General features: G+C 41.9%; 1 protein-coding gene across 12 annotated transcripts in view; it reads right to left on the reverse strand.

Annotated features, from left to right (window-relative positions):
* The window catches only part of macf1a (microtubule actin crosslinking factor 1a), a 253,131-nt gene that overhangs the window by 44,682 nt on the left and 181,854 nt on the right, over positions 1 to 26,595 (reverse strand). For all 12 annotated transcript variants that reach the window (XM_063014311.1, XM_063014328.1, XM_063014320.1 and 9 more), the window contains 9 exons: positions 25,434 to 25,590; positions 25,236 to 25,347; positions 23,896 to 23,958; positions 23,117 to 23,355; positions 22,852 to 22,981; positions 19,953 to 20,152; positions 19,284 to 19,791; positions 17,867 to 18,864; positions 17,184 to 17,684 (listed from right to left, as the gene is read on the reverse strand). In XM_063014311.1, coding sequence (XP_062870381.1) covers positions 17,184 to 17,684; positions 17,867 to 18,864; positions 19,284 to 19,791; positions 19,953 to 20,152; positions 22,852 to 22,981; positions 23,117 to 23,355; positions 23,896 to 23,958; positions 25,236 to 25,347; positions 25,434 to 25,590 — 2,908 coding nt within the window. The remainder of the gene's footprint in view (positions 1 to 17,183; positions 17,685 to 17,866; positions 18,865 to 19,283; positions 19,792 to 19,952; positions 20,153 to 22,851; positions 22,982 to 23,116; positions 23,356 to 23,895; positions 23,959 to 25,235; positions 25,348 to 25,433; positions 25,591 to 26,595) is intronic.

Genomic DNA, 26,595 nt, shown 5'->3' on the forward strand with positions numbered 1-26,595 from the left:
TTAAGGCCACTGCACTGCTCAAATGGTTTGCAGCTGCTAAAAAAATCTCCCACTTTTCTCTCTCGCTCAGTCGCTCCCTCCCTCCCTCCCTCCCTCCCACTCTCTCTCGCTCGCTCGCTCTCGCTCTCTCTCTCTCCTACACTAGCATACTCTTGGCTCCCTCTGTTTTTGTTTGAATCCAGCTTCGTTTGTTCTGTTTCCTGCTCTGGTATTAAAACACAGGAAGTGCTCCAATCATGCCGGTTTCCTTTTCCAAAAAAATACACAAGACTGAGCTGAGAAATGGAGGCTGGGATAGAGCTAATGAGAGGAGGAGCCAGCATGTCAGGGGGAGTTACTAAACCAGGGATTTGATGCATTTCTACCGAGTCAATGACTAAGGATCAGATTGGCTAACCATCAGATAACTTTGGCTAAATGTATGCCGCATTATACTACTGAAATGTCATAGTCATAATTCAGGGGTAATGTTGCCACAAAGAAAGGTTATGCATCTCAAATGAAAGAAAAATGGCACTAGTCCATAGTCACAAAACAATGAAAAACAGAACAAGAGAAAAGATGAACCACAGTGGTGGAGAAGAAAATAATAAGGGAGGCGTAAGTGTTGGTAAGCAGGGAGGATGCTGGCGTGCAGGAAATAAAGAAGCTTATCAGTAACGACTACCCTTTTCTCTTCAAAATAACCTGTGTATACGGAAACAAAAATCCCTCACTCGTTCCCTATCTTTTTTTGGCCCCTCCTCCTCCTTTTTGTAGAGGCCACCCTGTAATTTTACAAAACAACAAGGGAGGACACACATAAGTCTGTGATATTCAAAGTTCCCACATGTGCATTCCCGTCTACTGCGCGTCTGAAATCCTATCCAGCCATGAGGGGGAGGCTGGGGCCTCTGTCTTACAATGAAAATGAATAGACACAGAAGTCTATAAGATACACAGACACAGGCAACGGCAGCGAGCAAAACGTCTGGGCTCTAATTCCACTTTTTGGCGTTTGTTTTGTCTCGTCTCCAGTCGTTTCTGCCCCTGTTTTATTTCTCTGTTTGCTCTTCTTTCTTTCCTGCCTTTCCTTATTCGGTCTTTGCAGGAGTTTGTCTAAGGAGCTTTGGCAGAGAGCATTACTGAACGAATGCATGCTTGCCTAGCCTCCCACTCACATCTATTGCTCAGTCACAGACACATGCATGTGCGCGCACACACACATACACACAGTGGCTCAGTGAATCACCACACTGTTCGTGGTCTGCGTGTCAAATGAGCTACATACTCTTTCTTTTTCAACTCTCCCTCGCTTTCTTTCTCTCTCAATCGAGCTGCAGCTGTCAAGCTTCCCTCCAAGATAAACCTCCCCATACTAAACAAAAAGAGGATTGTCTTTGTCTCACCCTCGTGGCTGCTCTCTTTTTCTTTCTCCCTCACTATCAGCCGTAATACAGCCATGCTGCCTGATTCCATTTAAAGTGTTTACAGTTTATGTATGTTATGGCAGTCGTGAGGATTTAATGATTTCCGCAACCTTTCTGCCCTGCGATGGACTGGCGTCCTGTCCGAGGTGTGTTACTATATTATGCCTAGTGATTCCAGGGACCCTCTGTAACCCTGACCAGGATAAAGCAGTGGTAAAACATGAAAATATCTCCTGTGACTGAATGATTAACAAACTTCTTTGTTCACAATCTATTAACATAAACGTTAATGGTGTTCTGTAGAAAGTATAACATCATTGAGCTTTGTCGCATGGCCTTTCAATTCCTTGTTGGTGATTATCATTTACTGTAGCTGGTGACTCTTCTGTGCCCATATCATCAGGGGTAGACTGACTGCACTGGTCAGGGATAAAATCCAATGTGTCACTTTATGCTAGGAGGAGAATTGTCTGCCCTGTATTAGACACTGCTGGAACTGTAGTGGATACTGTCTACAGGCAAGCTAGCTTTACAATGTCACTTACAAAGAAGCAATGACTTATTGCTTGTATGGCAGCCTCTTTATTGAATAGCAGCTGTGTAATGCCTTTTGGAGTATGCAAACTTTTTGACATTGATGTTTCATTGATGTAGCTCATTGATCTTTGAACATATTTAAAGCAAATTGGAATTTAATTACAGATTAGCAAACTGCAGCTCAGAAAACAATGCATTTGCTCATTGCTATTGCTTTGTATTTAACAAACTCTTATCTAAATCTAAGCATGAAAATATCTAACATGCAGAATGTTCTTTTTTATTCTATCCCTGCATAATTCCCTTTTTACTGAATGTAGCTGTATCCCATGACCCAGTTGTATCTCCTCTACTGCTGCAGACCCCTGCGTTGACTAAGGAGGGCTGTACACCCACCCCCTCCTACACGTGTGCAGTTGTCATCAGTCTTCTCACCTGCCAGAGACGGGTTCATACAGAGAGCAGTAATGTGTATGGAGTCACACACTACTCTCCATTTTTACCATCTTTGTGCAGGAGCCTTGCAGCATTAATGCAGTAAGCTTATATTGCACCTAATATACACTGATCAGCCATAACATTAAAACCACCTCCTTGTTTCTACACTCACTGTCCATTTTATCAGCTCCACTTACCATATAAAAGCACTTTGTAGTTCTACAATTACTGACTGTAGTCCATCTGTTTCTCTACATACTTTGTAAGGCCCCTTTCACCCTGTTCTTCAATGGCCAGGACTTTCTGAGGACTACTACAGAGTAGTTATTATTGGTTGTTGGACCTAGTTGGTCCACTTTGTAAAGGTAAAGTCAGAGACGATCACTCCTCTATTGCTGCTGTGGAGTTGGTCATCTTCTAGACCTTCATCAGTGGTCACAGGATGCTGCCCACGGGGCGCTGTTGGCTGGATATATTTTTGGATTGGTATTCTCAGTCTAGGACTACAGTCAGTAATTGTAGAACTACAATGTGCTTCTATATGATAAGTGGAGCTGATAAAATGGACAGTGAGTGTAGAAACAAGGAGGTGGTTTTATGATTATGGCTGAACAGTGCATGTATATACAGTATATATACTGTATATATATATACAGTGTATCACAAAAGTGAGTACACCCCTCACATTTCTGCAGATATTTAAGTATATCTTTTCATGGGACAACACTGACAAAATGACACTTTGACACAATGAAAAGTAGTCTGTGTGCAGCTTATATAACAGTGTAAATTTATTCTTCCCTCAAAATAACTCAATATACAGCCATTAATGTCTAAACCACCAGCAACAAAAGTGAGTACACCCCTAAGAGACTACACCCCTAAATGTCCAAATTGAGCACTGCTTGTCATTTTCCCTCCAAAATATCATGTGATTTGTTAGTGTTACTAGGTCTCAGGTGTGCATAGGGAGCAGGTGTGTTCAATTTAGTAGTACAGCTCTCACACTCTCTCATACTGGTCACTGAAAGTTCCAACATGGCACCTCATGGCAAAGAACTCTCTGAGGATCTTAAAAGACGAATTGTTGCACTACATGAAGATGGCCAAGGCTACAAGAAGATTGCCAACACCCTGAAACTGAGCTGCAGCACAGTGGCCAAGATCATCCAGCGTTTTAAAAGAGCAGGGTCCACTCAGAACAGACCTCGCGTTGGTCGTCCAAAGAAGCTGAGTGCACGTGCTCAGCGTCACATCCAACTGCTGTCTTTGAAAGATAGGCGCAGGAGTGCTGTCAGCATTGCTGCAGAGATTGAAAAGGTGGGGGGTCAGCCTGTCAGTGTTCAGACCATACGCCGCACACTACATCAAATTGGTCTGCATGGCTGTCACCCCAGAAGGAAGCCTCTTCTGAAGTCTCTACACAAGAAAGCCCGCAAACAGTTTGCTGAAGACATGTCAACAAAGGACATGGATTACTGGAACCATGTCCTATGGTCTGATGAGACCAAGATTAATTTGTTTGATTCAGATGGTCTCAAGCATGTGTGGTGGCAATCAGGTGAGGAGTACAAAGATAAGTGTGTCATGCCTACAGTCAAGCATGGTGGTGGGAATGCCATGGTCTGGGGCTGCATGAGTGCAGCAGGTGTTGGGGAGTTACATTTCATTGAGGGACACATGAACTCCAATATGTACTGTGAAATACTGAAGCAGAGCATGATCCCCTCCCTCCAGAAACTGGGTCGCAGGGCAGTGTTCCAGCATGATAATGACCCCAAACACACCTCTAAGACGACCACTGCTTTATTGAAGAGGCTGAGGGTAAAGGTGATGGACTGGCCAAGCATGTCTCTAGACCTAAACCCAATAGAACATCTTTGGGGCATCCTCAAGTGGAAGGTGGAGGAGCGCAAAGTCTCGAATATCCGCCAGCTCCGTGATGTCGTCATGGAGGAGTGGAAAAGCATTCCAGTGGCAACCTGTGAAGCTCTGGTAAACTCCATGCCCAGGAGAGTTAAGGCAGTTCTGGGAAATAATGATGGCCACACAAAATATTGACACTTCAGAAACTTTCACTAAGGGGTGTACTCACTTTTGTTGCCGGTGGTTTAGACATTAATGGCTGTATATTGAGTTATTTTGAGGGAAGAATAAATTTACACTGTTATATAAGCTGCACACAGACTACTTTTCATTGTGTCAAAGTGTCATTTTGTCAGTGTTGTCCCATGAAAAGATATACTTAAATATCTGCAGAAATGTGAGGGGTGTACTCATTTTTGTGATACACTGTATATATATATATACACATACACTTATGACAGACATAACCAATCCTGTCTGTGTGTCTGCTGTTCAGTAGCAATGCTAAGATTTAAACCTCAGATTTCAGCGGTGGTAGAGTAGCACCTAATGTGGGAAATACAGTGTACTGCAATCCTATTGTCTGTATGAAGTAACGTCATTCTTTACACTTCCTTGTTTAGTTCACGTAAAATTCAGTTGCTGACCTGTGTTCACCCCCACTCATTTTCCTAAAGTCAGTCAGGGAATGTACACTTGGCTGCTAGTTAAAGACTCACAGGCCTGACTCAGACAGGAAGAGGGAGGGCTTAAGCCCCAAAATCCCCTAAACAGAGTATGAGTGGCACGGTGTGCAGCAGCTTTTTGTCTGAGATAGAGCCACTTTACCAAAATGACTAGGCGTTAAGCTAGCGTAAGCCTTTAGGAGTAGAGCCTGTTATTGACTTTGTGGTGTAGCACCTGTTGATCCTGTTCTCTCCCTTTATGGCTCTTTCCCAGCCATCTCTCAGCCCAGGCTGTATTTACTCAACAATAAAGAAACACCTTTTATAAAATGTCACATTCTATATTTGCCCTTGTATCTAAAAACTCTCTGCCTCATTTTTACTCTTTGTGGTAACCAAGCAGCAGAGGCGCTGACACTCCCCCCTTTTCTCCATCTCAGCAGTAGTTTTATAATTAACCCGCAGGCTCTACCTGGGCCCCTCAATGTGTGCATTGTTCTCTGTTTTAGCAGACACAAAGCCAATGAGAAAAACAGAACATGGCAGAGTTTCAGTCTGGGACATTCATCTCCCTGCAGTCAATAAAGCACAGCAACTGAATGAATGAGCATGTTAATCTGATCTTTATCAGGTCATTTTTATTGTGAATTACCTCACTTACATGAAAATATTATAAATGATGGACATTCATGCTTAAAGCTGGAATAAATCAGTTTTATCAGTTAAGTGTTCCTAAGTAGTTTAAAAAAGAAGAAAGGGCAGGATAGGCATAACTCCTGCTAACTACCCGGAAAATCAAATTACCATCATTACACTGATTATTAAGCTGCCTGTTAATGTTCCACATCAAGGCGGCGTTAGCGTTTGTGTGAAATGCATTATTTATTTAAGTTCAGAGCAAATCAAGAGTGGCTAAGAGGGAAAAGTGGGCTACGCTATGGAATGCCACAGTAATTCACAACAGCTGAAACAATACCAGGCAATGGGAGAGGCAAACCTTGCACACACATACACACACAAAAAAAAGCTCATCACATTTGGTTCACCTGGGTATTGCATAGTTAATTTCATAAAAATTAAGTAATCAGCACAGACTAATGGTGTTATGCTTATAAAATGCTGAAAATGGCCGGAAACACTGCTTGATAGAAAATGCGGAGAAGGTTCAGCGTGGAAAAGAATGCACAGCTGTGTAGTAAGAGAGTACAAAAATGTTGGTACTGTACTGTTTTTAACTAGGCATAGTGCATGCTGTTCTGCCAAAAAAGATCAATTCTCATTTCATCAGAACAGAGAATATTTTTCCTCATGTTGCCAAAATTCCTTTACATGCTGTTTAGCATATTTACTCCAAGTGTGCTGTCACGTCTTTTACCCAACAGTGGCTTCAGTCTTGTCACTTGACCATAAAGACCTGATTTATGGAGTGCTGAAGACAAGTGTCCATCCAACAGGTTCACCTGTCTCTGCACAGGACATTTTGAGGTTTTTTAAAGTGACCATTGGGTTCTTTTTTACCTGTCTGACCAAGGCCATTCTTGCCTGGATGCCCAATTTGGTCGGAAAGCCAACTCTATGAAGTTTCAAAGTTTTGCCAAGCTTCATCCAGTTCTAATTTATTTAGGCCAGGCTGGTTCAGGGAACATTCAGAGCCTTAGATATTTTATATATATTATATTATATCATATTATATTATATCCTTGCCCTAATCTATGCTTTGCCAGAATTTGATCACAAAGATCCACAGACAGTCCTTTGGACTTCATGGCTTGGTATTAGTCCTAATAATGCAGTGTAAATTGTGGGCCCTTATAGGGCCAGGAGTGTGTTGTGTATATACAGTATATATGCACTCTTTTCTCATCTCTGTGCAGGCGCCATCAATCAGCCAGCAGAGGTCGTAATTGCACCGGTCATGAGAGAGAGACCCAATCCGGCTTAGTCCCGCCCATATCTGAACAACAGGCCAATCGTTATTCATGTGGCCGCTCAGCCTAGCCATCAGGCAGAGCTGAGATTCGATACGATGTAGGGATGTCCCGATCACGTTTTTTTGTTCCCGATACCGATCCCGATTATTAATTTTGATCCCGATCCGATACCGATTCTCAAACCGATACTTGTATTTTCTAGATATTGTCTAGATAAGAACTAGATAATACAGTTCACACAGTGCACACTTCAAGTACATAACAGTTATTCAAATTAATCCAGTGTATATGTTTAACAACTGAATAGCTCTGCAGTGCTGAAGGGAAAAATGCTGCATCCAAGCTATTGCTTAATGTTTTTGTATTTTTACAAAATCAATCAAAATGAGTGAGATAATTAGTTTCACTTTAAACTTTACATTCGAAGAAAAAAAATGTTTAATGCAGTGATGCACTAAAAATGAACAGAAATCTGTGTAGCAGCTTAACTTGAATATAAGAAAAAAAGTTACTTAAAAGCATTACAGTAAAACCTGAATACCAAAATAAAATGGAAATGCTCTTTTGTTATGAAGGAAAGCCAGTTCTTAAAGTGCTTGTATTGTGACAGTGGTTTGATGGACGTTTGTACACGAAGTGAGTGTGTTTTGACCCTTTAGGCCTTCCATAGAACATGAAATAGCGTGCTTGACTCAACTGTCGGCTATTCGGTACCGTAACAGAAGAAGTTAATAAAGTGTTCTGCTCCCGACAATATGTGAATATACTGTGCATTTATTTCTTTATTAAACGAGTGCATCACTACGTTGTTTTGTAAACCGGTGTGATCCTTAACTCACACACTCTCACACATGAACGCAGCTCTGCTCCCACCGCCTCGTTAAACGCTCACACTGCAGACGTTACACTTCACTGTTGGACTTGTTTTACTTTTCAATTTAAACTATTTCCACACAGCGGACATGCTGACGTAACACAAAAGATCGGGATTAAGATCGGGTTTAGTAAAGCCGATTCCGATCAATTAAAAAATGCCTTGATCGGCGAATACGATGTATTCGAGATCCCAGCTCTGGTTCCAGCGCGTGTTTTTACCGCTGTGCCACCTGAGCCACCAGGAGTGTGGTTTTTAATGTCTATTCAATTACAATCAATTATAAACCAATGTTCAATCAATTACAATTGCAACAGCTGACTACAACTGAGTTCAGGACAAATCAAAAGGATAATTAAAGCAAACAGTATGCACCTTACCACAATCTGGAGTGCTACAGCAAAGTGATTGGTTACTTTTGAGATTTTTTGAGTTTTTGATTTACATTTTTTTTCTTTTTAAGTAAAAACATGTTACTTTGTCATTACCAGTTATTAAGTGTACATGATGGGTTAAGATTGCAATTATAGTCTTTCAAAATCAAATCTACAACACAAGGGGTCGCAATACTTTGTGAATCCACTGTATGCAGGTTTGGAAATGTTGCTACTAAAAAAATGTGAAAATGTCAGAGCCAAACACAGAAACAGGATGGTAGCTCTTATATTTAGTTCATCAAAGAGATGAACCACAACTCTGTGACATTCCTAGTTCCCATAATTAAACAGGATGCTGCGGTCTAATGTGCTAGAACACAACTGCAGAGTGTTCGAATCTCAGCAGAGCCACCGACCTGGTCAGATGTCCTCACAAACACGATTGGCCATGTTTAAGCTAGGGAGGGTCAAACGGGGTCCCCTCCAACTGCCGCTGCGATATGCAATCTCTGGAACTGGCCGGGCGCCTGTGTGAGTAGGGTGTGGCAGCACATGAAGCCTAGCCTGGTTCTCCGCACGTGATTCAGCTCTATGTTGGAACCAAACACTGGCAGGTGATAAGAATTGACTGGGGATTGTACAAGCGGCAGCGGATTTACTACCAGGAATTGGAAAAGACAAGACTGGGAGAAAAAGGGGGAGGAAAAAAAAAAAAATGCATAATAAAACAGTTCATAAAAGTTTTATAAAACAAATAGAATTATTTTCTGTTGCCTGGAAGTGCTATAAAACAGTGTTGGATAGGTGTTCTTCTCATCCTTCTTTCTCTGTCTTGTCTATCTTCTAAACTGAAACCTGGCACTTCTTTGTTTGTTAGAAAAGCTCCTTTGAGGTTTTAACACTTTAGCACTATTTTTTATTATTACTATATTTTAACCTTCTTTAGGTTAGCCATTATACAAGTATAAAAGCTTCCAGTGCATTTACTACTACACTATCAACCGTTGTCAATATTTAATTACATATAATGTGACTTCTAATGTTAAACTTCTACCTTTCTCATGTTTTATATGACAAATGTTTCTTAGAAGAGTGTCACAGATTTTGCTTAAGTTGAAGTTTTTGGAACTTTATACAACATGCATTATAGGTCATTAGGAGACAGTCAACCCTGAAATTTGGCTGCTTAACTGTACAGCTAAAATACACCAGAGCTTTAATCAACACATGCTCATAATGAGTAGGTAGACAGAAAATAAAACATATTTTACAAGCCATTTTAAAAGTGGTATATACACCAATCAGGCATAACATTATGACCAGCTCCTTGTTTCAACACTAACTGTCCTTTTTATCAGCGCCACTTATCATATAGAAGCACTTTAAAGTGCTACAATTACTGACTGTAGTCCATCTGTTTCTCTACATACTTTTTCAGTTTGCTTTCACCCTGTTCTTCAATGGTCAGGACCCCCACAGGACCACTACAGAGTAGGTATTATTAGGGTGGTGGATCATTCTCATTCTCAGTGACACTGACATGGTGGTGGTATGTTAGTGTGTGTTGTGCTGGTATGAGTGGATAAGACACAGCAGCGCTGATGGAGTTTTTAAACACCTCACTGTCACTGCTGGACTGAGAATAGTCCACCAACCAAAAATATCCAGCCAACAGCTCCCTGTGGGCAGCGTCCTGTGACCACTGATGAAGGTCTAGAAGATGACCAACTCAAACTGCAGCAACAGATGAGCGATCGTCTCTGACTTTACATTTACAAGGTGGACCAACTAGGTAGGAGAGTCTAATAGAGTGGACAGTGAGTGGACACGGTATTTAAAAACTCCAGCAGCGCTGCTGTGTCGGATCCACTCATACCAGCACAACACACACTAACACACCACCACCATGTCAGTGCCACTGCAGTGCTGAGAATCATCCACCACCCAAATAATGCCTGCTCTGTGGTGGTCCTGTGGGGGTCCTGACCATTGAAGAACAGGGTGAAAGCAGGCTAAAAAGGTATGTAGAGAAATAGATGGACTACAGTCAGTAATTGTAGAACTACAAAGTGCTCCTATATGGTAAGTGGAGCTGATAAAATGGACAGTGTGTGTAGAAACAAGGACGTGGTTTTAATGTTATGGCTGATCTGTGTATGTTCATACTGTAAATTATGATTTATCTTCATTTCAAATAAACATATTTATTTATTATATACAGTACATATTTGACATCTCTAATCAGTAGTTCTATTTTTAGTCAATCGTAAACAAAATTATTATAAGTAAGTGAAATCCATGGGAATCTAAGTTAAAGGAAAGCTCTGGGGGTTTGGGCGGGGGAAAGCAAAAGCCTTGACACATCCCTTGACCTTGTTATTCTAGAGGAACAGAAGATAGAAAGCGCTAGACAAAAATAGGGATCTGAGCGTGAGGAAGAAATAGAGTAAGAGTAAGATTTAGGAAGCAAGAGTGAGGACAGCATGGTGTGCATGGTTTGATTTAGAAGCTATTGCCTTGTCCTAACCAGCCCTGCACAGGAATGGCCAGCTGAAGAGAGTCTGTCCTGTTTCTGTATCTCCCAGGCCACCTCGATTCTCCAGGCTCAGCTGCTCTGCTGCAGCAGTACGCAGAGTCCCACAAGTGGACAAAGGGCACGGGAATTTTAGGGAGACCGCCACACCCTGTGTGTGAGTGTCTGTGAGAGGGCGAGGGTGGGGAGACAGCTGAGATTCCCCACGCTCCAAACTGAATGGAATTAGAAATATATTTCCATATGGAAGTGAAGGCACAATGCCAGTATACAGACACACACCTTGTGCATGTTTAAAGAACTCGTGGAATGTGAAGGACTTGTGTGGTGTATACACATGTTTAATCCAAACTAAGACCTCCAGAGTAGTGAATACTGGTGAGATGATTCATTGCGCTAAGGTCCGACGTGAATCGATAGCAACCACCACGATGGTGGAACAATTTGGATTCTATAACACTACCAGTCGAATCACATCCCCAGTACCAAAACAGACCTTAGGCCAGACACATTTACACATTTGCGCACACACACACACGCGTCTTATTTATTTGGGTTTATCCTGCCTCGCCTCTAATCTGAGCAATGACATCATTACTTTGGATCTCTGAAATGGAGTCTGGCTTGAAGGAAGGGTGGGAGTGAACGTGTGATCAGGGGGTTTTAATGTCGGACGTGCACTCTGGCCTTCCAAATTACTTTGTGTATGATTAGTACAGAACAATGAGGAAGTGAGTGAAAGTGAGGAAGGGGCCTACAAGAGGGTAAAAAAGTTAAGTAGACACCCAAACAAGAGTTAAAGTTAAGAGACTAAATCCCTCACCCTAATGTATGATATCATGGCCCTGAACTTCCTAAAAATACCACAGTATGCAAGCTGATTCTCCACATGCTTCATACAGTTGGACTCTAATGTCCATTTACACAATCCCACACACCACACACATTATGCCTAACAGCTCATAATTAAATGTTTTCATGTCTTAATTGTATATACTCTTCTTTCGGCTAATCCCGTGATTCATCTCCATCTTGCTCTGTCCTAAACATCCGCCTCAGTCACACCAACCAAGTGGTTGGTATGACTGAGGCGGATGCAAGTGCATGTCCTTCCTTACTGCAAACATAAACCTGGTTTGGTCTTCCTCTCCATCTCCGGCCTGGTGGCTCCATCCTCAGCACCCTTGTTCCAATATAACTCATCCCTCCTCTGCACATGCCCAAACCATTTTAATCTCTCCTCCCTAACTTTGTCTCCAACAATCCTACCGCTAATAAACTAGTCCTAATCTTATCCATCCAGGTCACTCCCTGATTAGTCATTTTTTCTACTCTTCCTAGGAATGGCCATCCAAGAAAGACTACGTGCAAAACAGAATGAGCAATTCTGAACATAAAATAAACCAAGGGCTAGCAGCAAAAGATCATACATATTTAAAATACAAGAAACGTTTGCATCTCAACCCAAGCAGCTAACCCAGTGCTTAAGTTTGCACAGCAAATAAACGACCTGATCGGTTGAAATGCAAATGCAAATAAAAGTGCTGAATGTCGATCTGAAGAAAGGGAACATGCAAACAAAGATCTGACATAACATAACGCATGTTATTGTATTTGCCTTTGAGGCAACATTTTAAATGGACATAATACACTGATCAGCCATAACATTAAAACCACCTCTTTGTTTCTACACTCACTGTCCATTTTATCTGCTCCACTTACCATACAGAAACACTTTGTAGTTCTAGTTACTGACTGAAGTCCATCTGTTTCTCTACATAATTTTTTTTTAGCCTTCTTTCACCCTGTTCTTCAATGGTCAGGACCCCCACAGGACCACCACAGAGCAGGTATTATTTGGGTGGTGGATGATTCTCAGCACTGCAGTGACACTGACATGGTGGTGGTGTGTTAGTGTGTGTTGTGCTGGTATGAGTGGATCAGACACAGCAGCGCTGCTGGAGTTTTTAAATACCGTGTCCACTCACTGTCCACACTATTGAACACTCCTACCTAGTTGGTCCACCTTGTAGATGTAAAGTCAGAGACGATCGCTCATCTATTACTGCTGTTTGAGTTGGTCATCTTCTAGACCTTCATCAGTGGTCACGGGACGCTGCCCACGGGGCACTGTTGGCTGGATATTTTTGGTTGGTGGACTATTCTCAGTCCAGCAGGGACAGTGAGGTGTTTAAAAACTCCAGCAGTGCTGCTGTGTCTTATCCACTGTCTTGTCACTGCAGTGCTGAGAATGATCCACCACCCAAATAATACCTACTCTGTGGTGGTCCTGGGACAGTCCTGACCATTGAAGAACAGCATGAAAGGGGGCTAACAAAGCATGCAGAGAAACAGATGGACTACAGTCAGTAACTGTAGAACTACAAAGTGCTTCCATATGGTAAGTGGAGCTGATAAAATGGACAGTGAGTGTAGAAACAAGGAGGTGGTTTTAATGTTATGGCTGGTCGGTGTATATGGAAGGGCAGGTGGCATCAGTGATTGGTTCAGGTTAAAAAAAACTCTAGAACAATATAAATATTATACAACACTTCAGATAGAAAAATATGTGCTACTTTTCCACTGCACGGTACCCTATGGTATGAAATGTTTTTAAAGCCGCAATCCAACATTTAGTGGTTGCTTCCACTGTGCCTAAGTACCAGTACTAAATTTGGTTATCTTTTTTGACCAGGGACCAAGCAAACCAAAGCAGGCTGTATGGGTGGAGTGAGAAACAGTGCACACAAACAGAACTGACACTGGACTGAGGCAATACAAGCTCCACATTTAAAACCCAACTGCAATACATATTACTGAAGCAGTGTTGAGAAAAACGGGCTGATCCCGTTAGGGGTCTACACAATCTGACCCCCATTTATCTCCATCTTGCTCTGTCCTCCTTGGTCACCCCTTGGTGACCCAGCCAACACAAGCAATGCTTACTCTCTCTCTTACTCTCCCTGCTCTGTACAATCTGGTTCCACTGCGCTTTCCAAGATGTAACATAAAGCCTCCACAAGGGAGCGTTCATTCACATTTCATTCACATTTACATTTTTGGCATTCAGCAGACACTTTCATTCAAAGCGACTTACAAACTTGACTTCCAATCTCCAATTCGAGCAACTGAGGGTTAAGGGCTTTGCTCAAGGGCCCAACAGTGGCAACCTGGCAGCAGAGGGGCTTAAACTAGGGACCCTTTGATTACAAGTCCAGTACGTTAACAGATACCACTGAGCTACCACTGCCCATTTATGTTTATGTATCTGCGGAAATGTATTTGTTAAATTTTTTTTTTTGCAACCCATTATTTTTTTGCTCGTGACCCTTTTTTAATCCAGGGTTTAAAAAACCCCGACATAAAAGATACAAATGCCTGTATTAACAGAATCTGCAGGGAAAGCCGTAGCCTAGTGGTTAAGGTACTGGACTAGTGATCAGCTAGGTTGATGCTGTTGGGCCCTTGAGCAAGGCCCTTAACCCTCAATTGCTCAGACTGTATACTGTAAGTACAATGTAAGTCGCTTTGGATAAAGGCGTCTGCTAAATGCCTAAAATGTTATTGTAAATTTATTACCATATGATAACACACTGAATGAGCAATTTATTAAATAAATCTCAGTAATTCCAATTAATGTAGTTCTGTTTTATTCTTATTTTGCTAATCTTTTACCCTTAGGCTATTAGTAACTCCTTTATAAGCCCCCTCCCCCAAACACAGTTTTACTTTTAAGCAAAACAGTTCTTCAGCCTGCGGGGTAAAAAAGTAGGTGGGGGCAGAGATGTGTTAGTGTGTACAATAGCTGACATTGTTAATAATAAGACAGTAAATCTGAAAGAAGTCTTAGACAGCAGAAATTTCAAACAAAGAAACAAGAAACACAATCCAGAAACAGAACAGACGACAGGGACAGGACCATGTCGACAATGGAAGAAGAAGCAGAAACGGTAGATGTGAAATAAAAATGAGAAAGGCTTCCATATCCGCAGCACAGTCCTAATTACTAACAGGTGAATTCTCAGCTATGCATGACAAGCTGCCAGTGTGTCTTGAGCTGAGCCAACCGAACGAGTCAGCGCTAGTTTGATGCTTAGACAGTGGGAAGCGAGACCGTTCCTGTGATAAGATTTAACTCTGTGTCAATCACCACAGTGACAGGTCTAATGAGCTCTCATAACTGGTGTCTAGCTGTGAGGGACAGAGAGAACTTTGGATGATTTCCCAGCAAACAGCTTTAAGACGCCATGCTTCATTAACCAGCAATACTCAATTACACGATCTATAACTGCACAATGCCAGTGACTCAGCAAGGTGATCAGCTCAATAATAAAATCCCTGATTCATTCTCTGCTTCACGAAGAATCTCTCTTAAACCCCTTGTTCACAACGGAAATATCCGATACACTCAACCAACAGACCTCAACTACGCTTTTCTGCACCCACACTTTTCTTTCACGCTCTAGAGGGACATGAGTAGGAGCTGAAGAAAGAATGATAGAATATAAATCTGAGGAAATGCTGGAAAGACATGTCAGGAGGCCGCCATGAATCAGCTAAAAAGGGGTAACATGACAAACGTAAGCATCCCCTTCAGCAGAACAGCAGGAGTAACTGCGTCACACTAATTCCTCTTTCCATCTCCTTCTTCACTAGAGAAGCATGCTGGGATAAAAGCCCAGATGGGGGCTTAGGGTCTAAGGTGATTTAATGAGTAGGAGAGCTATGATTCACTCAACAAAATCACAAAAACATAAAAAAAAAAGTCTCGGAAGACGTTATGCATTCACCCGGCCTTGCTTACTTACTTATGTTTAAAGGAGAGAAGGTTTAATCATGTACTGCTCTGAAACACCAGATTTAATTAAGAAGTCTAAAATACCTATTAAGGGAACCAAGAACAAGCCTGGCCTATCCTCAGTAGGTGCTGATGATCACTGCTGCGGCTTGCATATACTGAATTACATCCCTAATTACAAACAGTCTCTGAGTGTTAATCAATGTCATTATCTAATAGCACACAGAACATGTGCATTAAAGCGTCTGACTTTTCTTAAGCCTGGTTTTGTTTTTTAACCAAGCTGCAAGCCATGAACTTTTTTTTAATCAATACAAAGACTTATTTTTCTCAGTATTTCTGTTAAAGAATTCAACATGGCAGGAGTTTACAGAATGCAACATTACAGAATGCTTTTCTATCTTTGAATGACACAACCTCTACTACTTTTGGTTTTTGGCCCCTTGAAATCAGTTCTAAAGGGCCTAGGGTAGACAAATCTTTACTCATATATCTTCAGCAACTACGTTATTCAATCAAGGTTGCTGTCCAAAGCCTAGCTTGAAAAAATTTTTGGACGGAGCATCATGTCACCAATGCCCTACCTAATTCAGGGTAGTGAAATGAGCCGTCTCCAATGTAATATGCAATTTTCTGTGAAATTCAAACTTTTAAGTTTGTGCTTAGCGATTTAACATTTTTCATTCCCATAGCTTAGTAGTACTTATGTTTACTGGTTAATTTACACTATGAGGCAGTCCTAGCAATCCTTCAGCAATTCATTTAGCAATCGGTTAGTCAAAAAGTCTAAAGGAGCTAAAAACACTACTCAGGTAACTCCCAACCGATTCCGTGGACACAGAGGGGTGTGTGTCAATACACAGACGAGAATTTTCGTATTTGAGACAGCATGAAGCCTTGCACAGTCGCTGGATGTTTTAGGTTGACATTCCACTATTAAGGTAGGTTGTGCTGTGTGTTGTAGCATCTATTTATTATATCATTCAATTTATAAGTGTTATTTAATGACTGGTAAGAGATGTCTCACTTCCCTTTAAAATTAAGCACATTTTCCCGTGAATTTAGTCAGGCCCTACCTATAGGTTATGATGTTAGCACATTCATTCACTGCACTTACTGCAGAATACCAAAGTACCCAAATATGAAACGCAGTATGAACAAGCTGGACACACAAAAATCCTAAAAGACAGTTACCAGGGACAGTTTAAATCTAGGTCCCCAGAAACGTGGGGATGAACGGCACTTAAAGTATGTCCACTGTGCCACCCAGAAAATCTACTGTAATTGGTTTATACCAGCTGATATAATAAAATATGCAAGAGACAGATCTTGATAGTAACTCAATTTAGTAAATGAGTGTCAGGTCTAGCATTGTCGTTGGATATGAATCCTCACATTTGTGTGTAAGCACAGGACATCTTAAGTAAAAACACCCTAAATTATTTTGTAAAGTTTGTAAAGTTACATTTAATTAGGAGACGTACACAACAAGAGAAGAACATGTCACAGAGAATCAGACTAGACTTGCACATATGCAATTGCAAATCCTAATTATATTTCAATTAGGATGTCTAGATAAAAATGTCAGGTTTACAGCTTGAAGCGAATTGCAAATCCATCACCAGCTCATGCCTTCGCATGAGTCATAGAAAACAGCCTCTACCAGGCCTCAACGGAATTAAACATTTAAAACCATGCTATGATTAGAGGATGAGTTATGCAACAAATAACTTGATGAAAAACCTACAGACGTACCTTAAATTCCTGCAGCTGCTGTTGGATGACGTCCACCTCAGTTCCCACGACTCCTTGCGTGTTCAGGTTATCCTCTGCCTGATTAAGAAGCCCTTGGAGCGCTGTCAGACGGGCGTAGAACTCTTTCACCCGCTCCTCGGCCGCCTCTATAAGCGTTAAGCGACCCTGGCCCCGCTCTGTTAGCTTAGCTGCCTGGCGACTCAGTGCCTCCGTCTCCCTTCTGAGAGCCAGCAGGTCTGGAGAGCTACCCTCTCTCCTAAGCATAGCAGTGCAGGCACCCCCGTGACCTTCGAGTTCGTTTCTCAGCGCCGACAAACGGCTTAAGAAGTCCTTCACCGCCTCGGCTTGTGAGGCCAGCGAGTCTACATCCCGACCCACGGGGCTCAGGCTGTCTAGCTCATCGTCCAGGTCGGCCAGTCGTGAGAAGACGTCTCGGACACTCGACTGGACCTCTCCGACGCCCTGGAGCCGAGACTCAAGGGATGAGCAGCACTGCTCGAGCTGTGGTACAAACAGACAGAAAGAAAATGTTGTTTATAATCCAACATAGGCAACGTCTCATAGGTGGCTAGACAGTATTTTGATTATGTAACTGCTATTTTTAAAAATAAAGGTGACTATTATCGCATGTCTCAGGAATATCGATCAATTCTGCAGATTATAATCAGGACAACTCTCCTCACCTTCTCATTAACTTTTTCAAATTCCTTCTCTGTGTCCTGGGCCTGTTGCAGCAGCGTTTGTCCGCTGTCACCGCCGTCCCTTACTGTCTGAGGGGCGTCCTGTACCAGCCCCTTGGCCAGATCTCGCAGATATACCACCTGTGGCTGTAGGGAGCCAAGAGTCTCTTGCTGGCTGCGCAGGCGCTCCAGACTCTTGTTGCTGCAGGCTTGGGGACCCAGTGCCTCCTGCACCTCCAGCTGATGCTTCGCTGCCTCCAGTCTCCTCTCCACTGTCTGTCTACCATCTTCAAATTCCTTTAGTCTGCTGCTCAGCTCCTCCAGCTGAGCCGTGCGCCCGTGTATTCTCTCCGAGAGGCCGTCCAGTCTGCGGTTCAGTTGGGCTTTCTCATCCCTCACCTCTTCTTCTCCGATCCGGCTTTGTTCCAGCAGCTGGTCGGCTGCTGTATTCAGAGCCTCGAGTACAGGACGACGGCGGTCTACGTCCGAGCATAACTCCTTTGCCTTCCGCAAGCCTTCTTCAAGGGCGGCCGGCTCCAGAGAGGGCTGGACTTCAGACTCTCTCTGTTCAGACTCTTTTAACCACGGTTCCAGTGCGTCACGGTGCTGCTGGTACTGCTCGGCGCAGGACAGTGTCTCTTTGATAGCACTGTGCTTTTCTGTAAATCGCTGGTTAAGTGTTTCCCAATCCTGACGCAGTTTGGTGAGTCGACCCTGCAGGTCTGAGCGCTCGTCTCCAGCAGGCAGTGATGCCAGCAGAGATGCCCCCTCAGCCTGGATAAGCTCATAAGATCCACGCTGCTGTGCCACGCCACGCTGGAGCTCCTCCTGTAGGTTGATAAGTGCCCTCAGAAGCTCTGGCTGGCAGGGAAGGGGCTTGGATGCTTCAGACATGCTTTTAGTTGCCTGCTGCTCATCCAGCCAGGCACGGAGCTCCTCAAACATCTGCTGAAACTGTTGTGTACTGGAAAGAGCAGCCTGCAGTTGGGACAGACCCTCCGCTGTGGGTGAAAAGAAAGAAATTAATGCTAAGTTCTAATAAGATATTAAGATTTTGAGACCATATTACACATATATAGACTTTATAGACTTAAGAGTTCTGAGTAAGTGTGGTATTATATTAGAATTCAAATAGGTTTCCCTGTTTAGGACAGTGGTAGCCTAGTGGGTAGAGCTTTGGGCTATCAATTAAAAGGTTGAGAGTTCAAATCCCAGCTCTGGCAAGCAACCATTGTTGGGCCCTTGAGCAAGGCCCTTAAACCTCTCATTTTCTGAAGCTTAGCATGTCAAATTTAACATTAAGTAAGAAAAAAACCCTCAAACTCAGTCCTAACTAATTAATGCAAAATAAAAAATAAAGTAACAACTGAAATTAATCCTGCTACTCATCACAAACCCAAACCTGTGTGCCCTGTCTCACCTGCTCTCTCCTCCAGGCTGTTGAGTGGAGCACTGACACTTTCCAGTCTCTTATGCAGCTCATCTCGTAGATATGGCTCTGCTACAATTTCACTGAGCTCAGAACACAGTTCTTTAGCCTGTGCTAGCTGGCCTCTCCTCTGCTCCAGCTCGGAACGTATCTCGCCCGTCTCCTTCAATCTCTGTCGCAGGGCTTCAGGCTGGGCGCTGAGTGAAGCCTGAGCATCCAGCTTCTCAGCTAGCTGGGCTAAACTGAGGGAGAGCTCTTTCAGCAGAGACTGGAAGCACTCACTGAAGGCCTGAGCACGCTCAATCTGCTCGGAGCGGTGGGAGAGGCGAGAGGTCAGGTCGTCCCACTGCTGGGTGATGGAGGCCAGCTCCTGCTGTACTTCAGCCACATCCTGGCCGTCACTGGAGTCCTGCTCGCCACTGGGTGAGAGGATGCCTTTTGCTGTCTGGGTCAGCTGGTCATACTGGGCATGCCGTGTGTCAAATTCACGAAGCATGAACTGGGGTTGGGAAAACAACAACAAAGAAAATGAGCAAATGTCATAGATTGGAAATATAATGTATGTCCTCTGTAGTTTAATTTCACCATCTAAAAGGCAAAAATTGTGTTTCCCAAAAGGACAAAAAAACAGCAACTTGCAGTTTTTATCCCTGTGTATACCTGCACTTGTTGTTTCTGAGTGTTAAGCATGTTTGGATCGATGCTTAGGGGACCCAGCACGCTCATCATCAGTTCTTTCTCTCGCAGCCAGGGGCCGAGCTGATTGGCTGCTGATGCAAAACTGCCCAATCTGTCGGCACATGTCTCTAGTTCAGTCTGCCTCTGTGCTGCCGTCTGATTAGCTTTCTCCCAGCGAGAATCTAGGAAAAAGAGCAGTGGGAGTTGAATTAATAAAACATAAATATTGTAACAGCAACTTATTATTATCCTTGAAAAAAAAAGGAATGGTAACCATAGCAACATAAAGCTTATATGGTACCTTGAATGGAAGATTTTAACTATGAATAATCCTTTCAACAGAGAATATACAGTAGCATGAGTCACATGGCATCACAATAAAGAGGGACATAAAATAATTACTGCTATTTTAGTTACATAATATTTAGTCTGCTTCTGTTACATCAATTTTACTAGGCAAACAAGTCCAGAATAAGCTACTTGGCTGATAAACTGTGTCTTTTAATAAGTCCTGGTGCATTGCTTTAGTCATGTGTTCTTCAGTGACATGGAATGCCTCTGTACTGTTTACTGTAAGACCTCACATGCTCCCACCTCTATGCCTCTCTATGGGTATGTTGTTCTTCAGATCATTCGGGAACCACAGGAACCAATAGCAATATCTTTTAGAATAAAATCAGGTGCATTTTGCATTTGAACATTCTTTGTTTATGCTTTGGTTCATATTTAGAAGTTCAAAACAAAGTTAAAGAGACATTAGCCATGTTTACATGCAGCCTGATAGTCCACAAACTATCCATGTAGTGTAGAATGTCCATGTACACACCTCAATCAGAATAGACTGATTTGAGGCCATTTCTAATTATTTTACGTTCATCCTGCACGTGCATTTGTGTCATATCGAAAGTTTACGACATTCAACATGGTGGAAGAGATAACAAACTGGTTATGTTTATGCCATGAACTAGCACAGGATAGACGACCATAAAGCACGCAACAGATAAATAGGTGGATAGGTGGGTGGGTTGATGGATGGATGGATGGATGGATGGATGGATGGATGGATAGATGGATAGATGGATAGATAGATAGATAGATAGAGCAATAACAATCAATAAAGAGTTGTTCTGACAAGTATTTGAGCAAATGGAGGGCAGTGGGATCACATGACCTATAGAGCAAATTAAAAAGAGATGAAAGTTGAATGATCTGAGCCAGAATGATCTGATCCGTCCACTTTTCCATTTTACAAAATTATGTGATGTTCATTGTCATTACAATGTGTGCACTAAATGGTACACGTGCATCATTTTGGATCAGATTACTTGTAGCATGTGATGATTTTCATTAGATTGTTGAGTAAAGTATATAAGTATATATGAATATATAAACACCTCTATAATCACAACAAATTCTATCGGATTGTAGAAAAACCTTGCATGTAAACATAGCCACTGTGTGTAACATTTATAGTGAATTAATACATTTAAAGTATCTTTAATAAAAACAAAGACTTTGAATTCGCAAATAAGGAGAAGAAAGAGCTAGTTTGATATCCACATGTGCACCTGATAAAGCACCAGGTTATATCAATACTTTATGCAACTGAAAAAATATGACAGCTAATAAAGGTACTGAAAGCTCTTTCTGGAACTTGCTGTGTTCTCCTGCCTTCCTCCAGCATTTCCAGCCTACGCACCATACCACACTTTTGTTTGATCTGCCGAGCAGCACAGTCTTTTAGAAAAACCTAATCCCCCACAAAACATATTTTTAGTGGTAGTGGCCTACAAACATGTACATTAAAACACTAAGTGCATTTCTGGATGACACGAAACACCTCAGATACTAGTGTAAAAGTGGTTTGAAAATAAAATAAAAAATAACTAAGTATATCCTGCATGTTGCATTTGTTGTGGATTTAAGTAGTTATGAGATTATTTAAGAAATTATGTAAAGAGCATATTCCACTATCTTCACCTTGATTAAGGCTATTATCACATTTAAAAACAGTTGTATTACTAAAATAATAACTGTGTAAAAATACATATAAAGCGGTACAGAACACAGTCCTGAACTCCTGTCTTTCGATTCAAAAACATATAAAACACAGTCATCAACAAGTTTGCAATTATAAAATGTTTCAAGGTGTTTTGGGTGGTGCAACGGTCTATTACACTAGCCCTCTGCCTCTGAGATCCGGGTTTATATCTCAGCAGTGCATTGGCTGGTTGGGCGTCTACACAGACGTGACCGGCTGTGAAGCCCTGTCCAGGGTAGTCCTGCTTTGTGCTCTGTATTTCCTGGTAAAACAGAATCTGCCACAACCCTGTCCAGGATAAAGTGGTTGATGAAAATGTAATGAAAATAAAATAAAAAAGCCAAGTATCGTTTATCAGAAGTACTTGATAAATGAGTAAATATTTAGTTATAAAGCTATTTACATTCAATAGTATTAGCACCACTACCTCACTGCTAAAAAGATGAAACCAACAATTTAATAATCTGAGTTCAAATCTCTGTGCTATTGACCGGCCAGGCACCTACACAGACAAGACTGACTGTGTCTGTAGGGAAGAAAAATGGTCGAGCAGGGGTTCCTTATTCTGGCTGTAAATTTGTGAAACTGGGCTTTGTGAGACCCCACTATGAGAAGGTGAAAAGAAGTGGTGGGTGGTTATGCACTTGTTGGAGGGGGCAACGTTGATGGGGGGTTGCAGCAACAGGAGAGAGTTAGCATTTGGAGGAAATCGGATACAAATAAATGGCGGGGGGGGGGAGAGTTTGAAACATGAATAAAAAAAAAAAAAAAAAAAACTGTAACTTCATCAAAACTGTCACTCTATTTCTTCATTCTCAAAAGGGTTCACTCTCCACTGACCTATGTCATTGAGCTGCTGTTTCCAAGTCTCCGCTTCAGGGGAATCTGGATTGTCTGTTATCAGCTGCTTCAGAGTGTTTTTCAGGTCATCCACCTTTCCAGTATGCTCTCCAAGTTCAGACAGCAAGGCCTGGATAGCAGAGGAATGGTTATACCACCAAGCTATGAAGTATGTGTTCAGAAATCCTTTCAAGTAAACATGTAACTACATTAATGATCTACTGTATTACTGTATCTTAGGTGAAAAATGATCTACAGTGCTCACTTTGTTCTGTTGAGCCTGGGCACGAAGAACCTCAGGTCGTGAGGGTGAGGCAGTCTGCCCCTGTGCCAGGCTGTGTTCTCGAGGCCCCAGCCACTGCAGCAGTGCATCAGCATCCTGCCTGGCCCTCTGACGCAAATCAAGAGATGCCTGTTGCTTTTTGAGCCTCTCCTGGAGATCGGCACCCAGCTGCTCATGTTTGCTGTTGACGTCTGCCACCACCACCTGTATCTCAGTCAGGTCTGATGAGCCGTTGGAAAGATGAGAAAAGGAAAAGGAGTTAAATGGAAAGCAGAATGAAAAATGTAATAGATTCAGGATTCTTCTCGTGTTGGATGGATTTACATTTACATTTGTGGTATTTAGCAGACACTTTTATCCAAAGTGATTTCACTGAATACTGAAATTTGAGCAGTTGAGGGTTGATGGTCTAGCTCAATGGCCCAAACAGTGGCAACTTGGTGATGGTGAGACATGAACCAGCAACTTTAAGATTACTAGTCCAGAGCTACCACTGCCCTGGATAGATGAAACACCTAAAGCATTACCCTGACAACTCAGCGACTCTACATTTGCATTTTAACGTCACAATAGACCAAATGCACACAACAAAAGCAGACAAACTCTGAAAGCACACTGACTCACAGAAGGAATAAAGGAAATATAGTGTCAGATGTTGATGGGTATGGGAGGGGGTAAATAGGTGCATGATGGCATATAATGATTACTGGATGGAGGCGAAATTGGCAGGAAAGACAGTGCATTCGGTAAAGGGAGCTCACCTCTGCAGGTGTGAATGCCATTGAGACTGCTGGAGCCACCGGCACCATTGAGCTGGGGAACACCTGGGGGAGAGACGCACACTAAGACACCGGTGCTACAAACACATGCATTACCACAACCAGCACACAAGGTGAATAACAAGTATACACTAAAGCACATACAAGGTCAAGCATCAAACCGGACACTAAAGCAGACAAACAAATATGTATTAAAGTAGTTCTTTAGTGAACAATAAAATACTTGAGACATTTGTTCACTCAATTTATAGAGCAGTACATTAATAATTAATGTTTGCAAATACAGTGTTCCACCAAAAGCTAAGTATTTTGGTATCAAATGTATTTCAATCTACATTTACAGCATTTGCAGATGATTTTATCCAAAGCAATTTAGAATCGTGAATGAATACAGTCCAAGAAATTGTAGGTTAAGAGCTTGACCAAGGGTGAAACACTGGCAACCTAGTATGCGTTGGGGTTTGAACAAGCAACCTTCTGATTACTGACCAGTACATTAACCACTATAATAGTGCTGCCCTAGTCTTCTCTAATCTACGTTTTCATATTCAGAACTTATGTAGGCTTATCCGAGTGCTTGATCACTTTGTCTCTGATTTCTATATCACTAACATCCACTTTGCACACAGGTTCATTGATCAGCCCTTAAAAATTTAGCAATTACCAACTAAACCTGTTTTATGATATCACAAAAACAAATAGTACATGACTTAATGAGAAAGTCAAATGGGAAACAATAATATTAATGTAGTTGTAACAACTGTGAGTAATATACTGCATCTATTTAACAAGAGTTCATGTTCGTATTTTTTAATTCACTTCAGGGTTACTTTATTGTAAAGAGACGTTTTATTGGAGTAAGCACGGAACATCACAAATGACGTATGAAAAATGATGTAGAGTTAATGTAATATTTTTTTTTTAAAGTTTCATTTTTGGTGATAAATGACCACAAGCTGACTATTAAAATTGATAAGACTGTTATCAAACATCCACCATAAGCTGACTATTTACAATTTATTACAAGATTTACAGATTAGAGCTGTGGTGTGTGAACAGTTGCACAGCAGTATAGGTCCCCAGACACAGGGATCTGTCTTTAATTATTACCTCCTATTACTGTCTATTTGTAAAATCAGTACTTTCTTCCCACCTCACAAAAACATGCAGAATATAGACTTGCTACTCTAAAATCTAAATCTTTTCCCCTTGTGGCTAATTTGGCACAGTTTTTCCATTGAATTCCTGATGCAACCCTTCTTATTTTTATCTGGGTTCTAACACAAATGGCAAAATAAGAAGCAGTATTTATAAAATCTTACCAGTCTTGCTCTGTGGAGCGGTTATGCTGATAATCAGACACTCTAATTCTGAGCTGGTTTTGTTTAACTCCTGAACCTGGCTGCCCTGAGACTCCCACTCACTCTGAAGGTCCTGAGAATAAATCATGAACAGCTTTCATTAACACAAACCTTGGTATCATTAGTAGACTTAAAACCATTAATTAACTGCCAACCCACCTTGAGCTGCTGAACCCTTCTTTGCAGGCCCTCTGTGTTGAGGTTGGGCTCTTTAGCCGGCAGCTGGTCCTGTGCCATCTGCAGCCACCTAAGGAGGGACCCTGAAAGCGAGCGAAACTGTCCCAGCTGCAGGTCACAACTCTGGATTGCATTCAGCCTGTAGACAAATTAAATAATGGGAGCAAACATTATAAACAGCGTATGGACAAGATTCAGGAAAGTATTTGCTTTCTTCATCATTTTTCATTTCAAATATCTTTGACATATTTTTCCTAATATCCTGTGAGATAAATGTTTTCTAAGCCACAGACTTCAAACCTCCCAATAAATTCACACAGCTGGCTCTGCCATAACAGAATGGGTAATATTTTAAGTCATGGCATTGGTACAAGCCTTTGTAGAAGATATTGTACTCAGCCAGGGTTCCCTTCAAAAGCAGCGCACTCACATTACAATAAGCCACAGCAAATTGGCATGATCCCCCAGGCTCCCATTTACAAAGATTGGTACCATGATTATAAACCCACTCTTTTATATTATATCCGTTCTGCTCTATTATGAGGAATAACATCTGGCATTCTTCACTGTAAAGATGGGCATGAAACAGCCAATTAATGCTTTAGTATATCCTATTTACATTTACATTTTCAGCATTTAGCAGACGCTTTTATCCAAAGCGACTTACACAATGAGCAATTGAGGGTTAAGGGCCTTGCTCAGGGACCCAACAGTGGCAACTTGGTGGTGGCGGGGCTTGAACCGGCAACCTTCTGTTTACTAGTCCAGTACCTTAACCACTGAGCTATCACTGACCTGCCAAACCTGGTCATTCAAGGACCCTAGGCTAAATTGTTATTATTTTATTTATTATTTATTAGGATTTCAATGTCATGTTTACACACTTTGGTTACATTAATGACAGGACAGGTAGTTACTGGTTACACAATATTTATCATCTCAAGTTTTAATGTCAAACACAGTCATGGACAATTTTCTATCTCCAATTAACCTGACTGCATGTCTTTGGACTGTGGGAGGAAACCGGAGCTCCCGGAGGAAACCCATACAGACACGGGGAAAACCTACAAACTCCACACAGAAATGACCCGGACCACTCCACCTGGGAATCAAACCCTGGACCTTCTAGCTGATGCGACAGTGC

Source organism: Trichomycterus rosablanca, chromosome 2 (assembly GCF_030014385.1).
Source record: "Trichomycterus rosablanca isolate fTriRos1 chromosome 2, fTriRos1.hap1, whole genome shotgun sequence".
Classification (NCBI taxonomy): domain Eukaryota; kingdom Metazoa; phylum Chordata; class Actinopteri; order Siluriformes; family Trichomycteridae; genus Trichomycterus; species Trichomycterus rosablanca.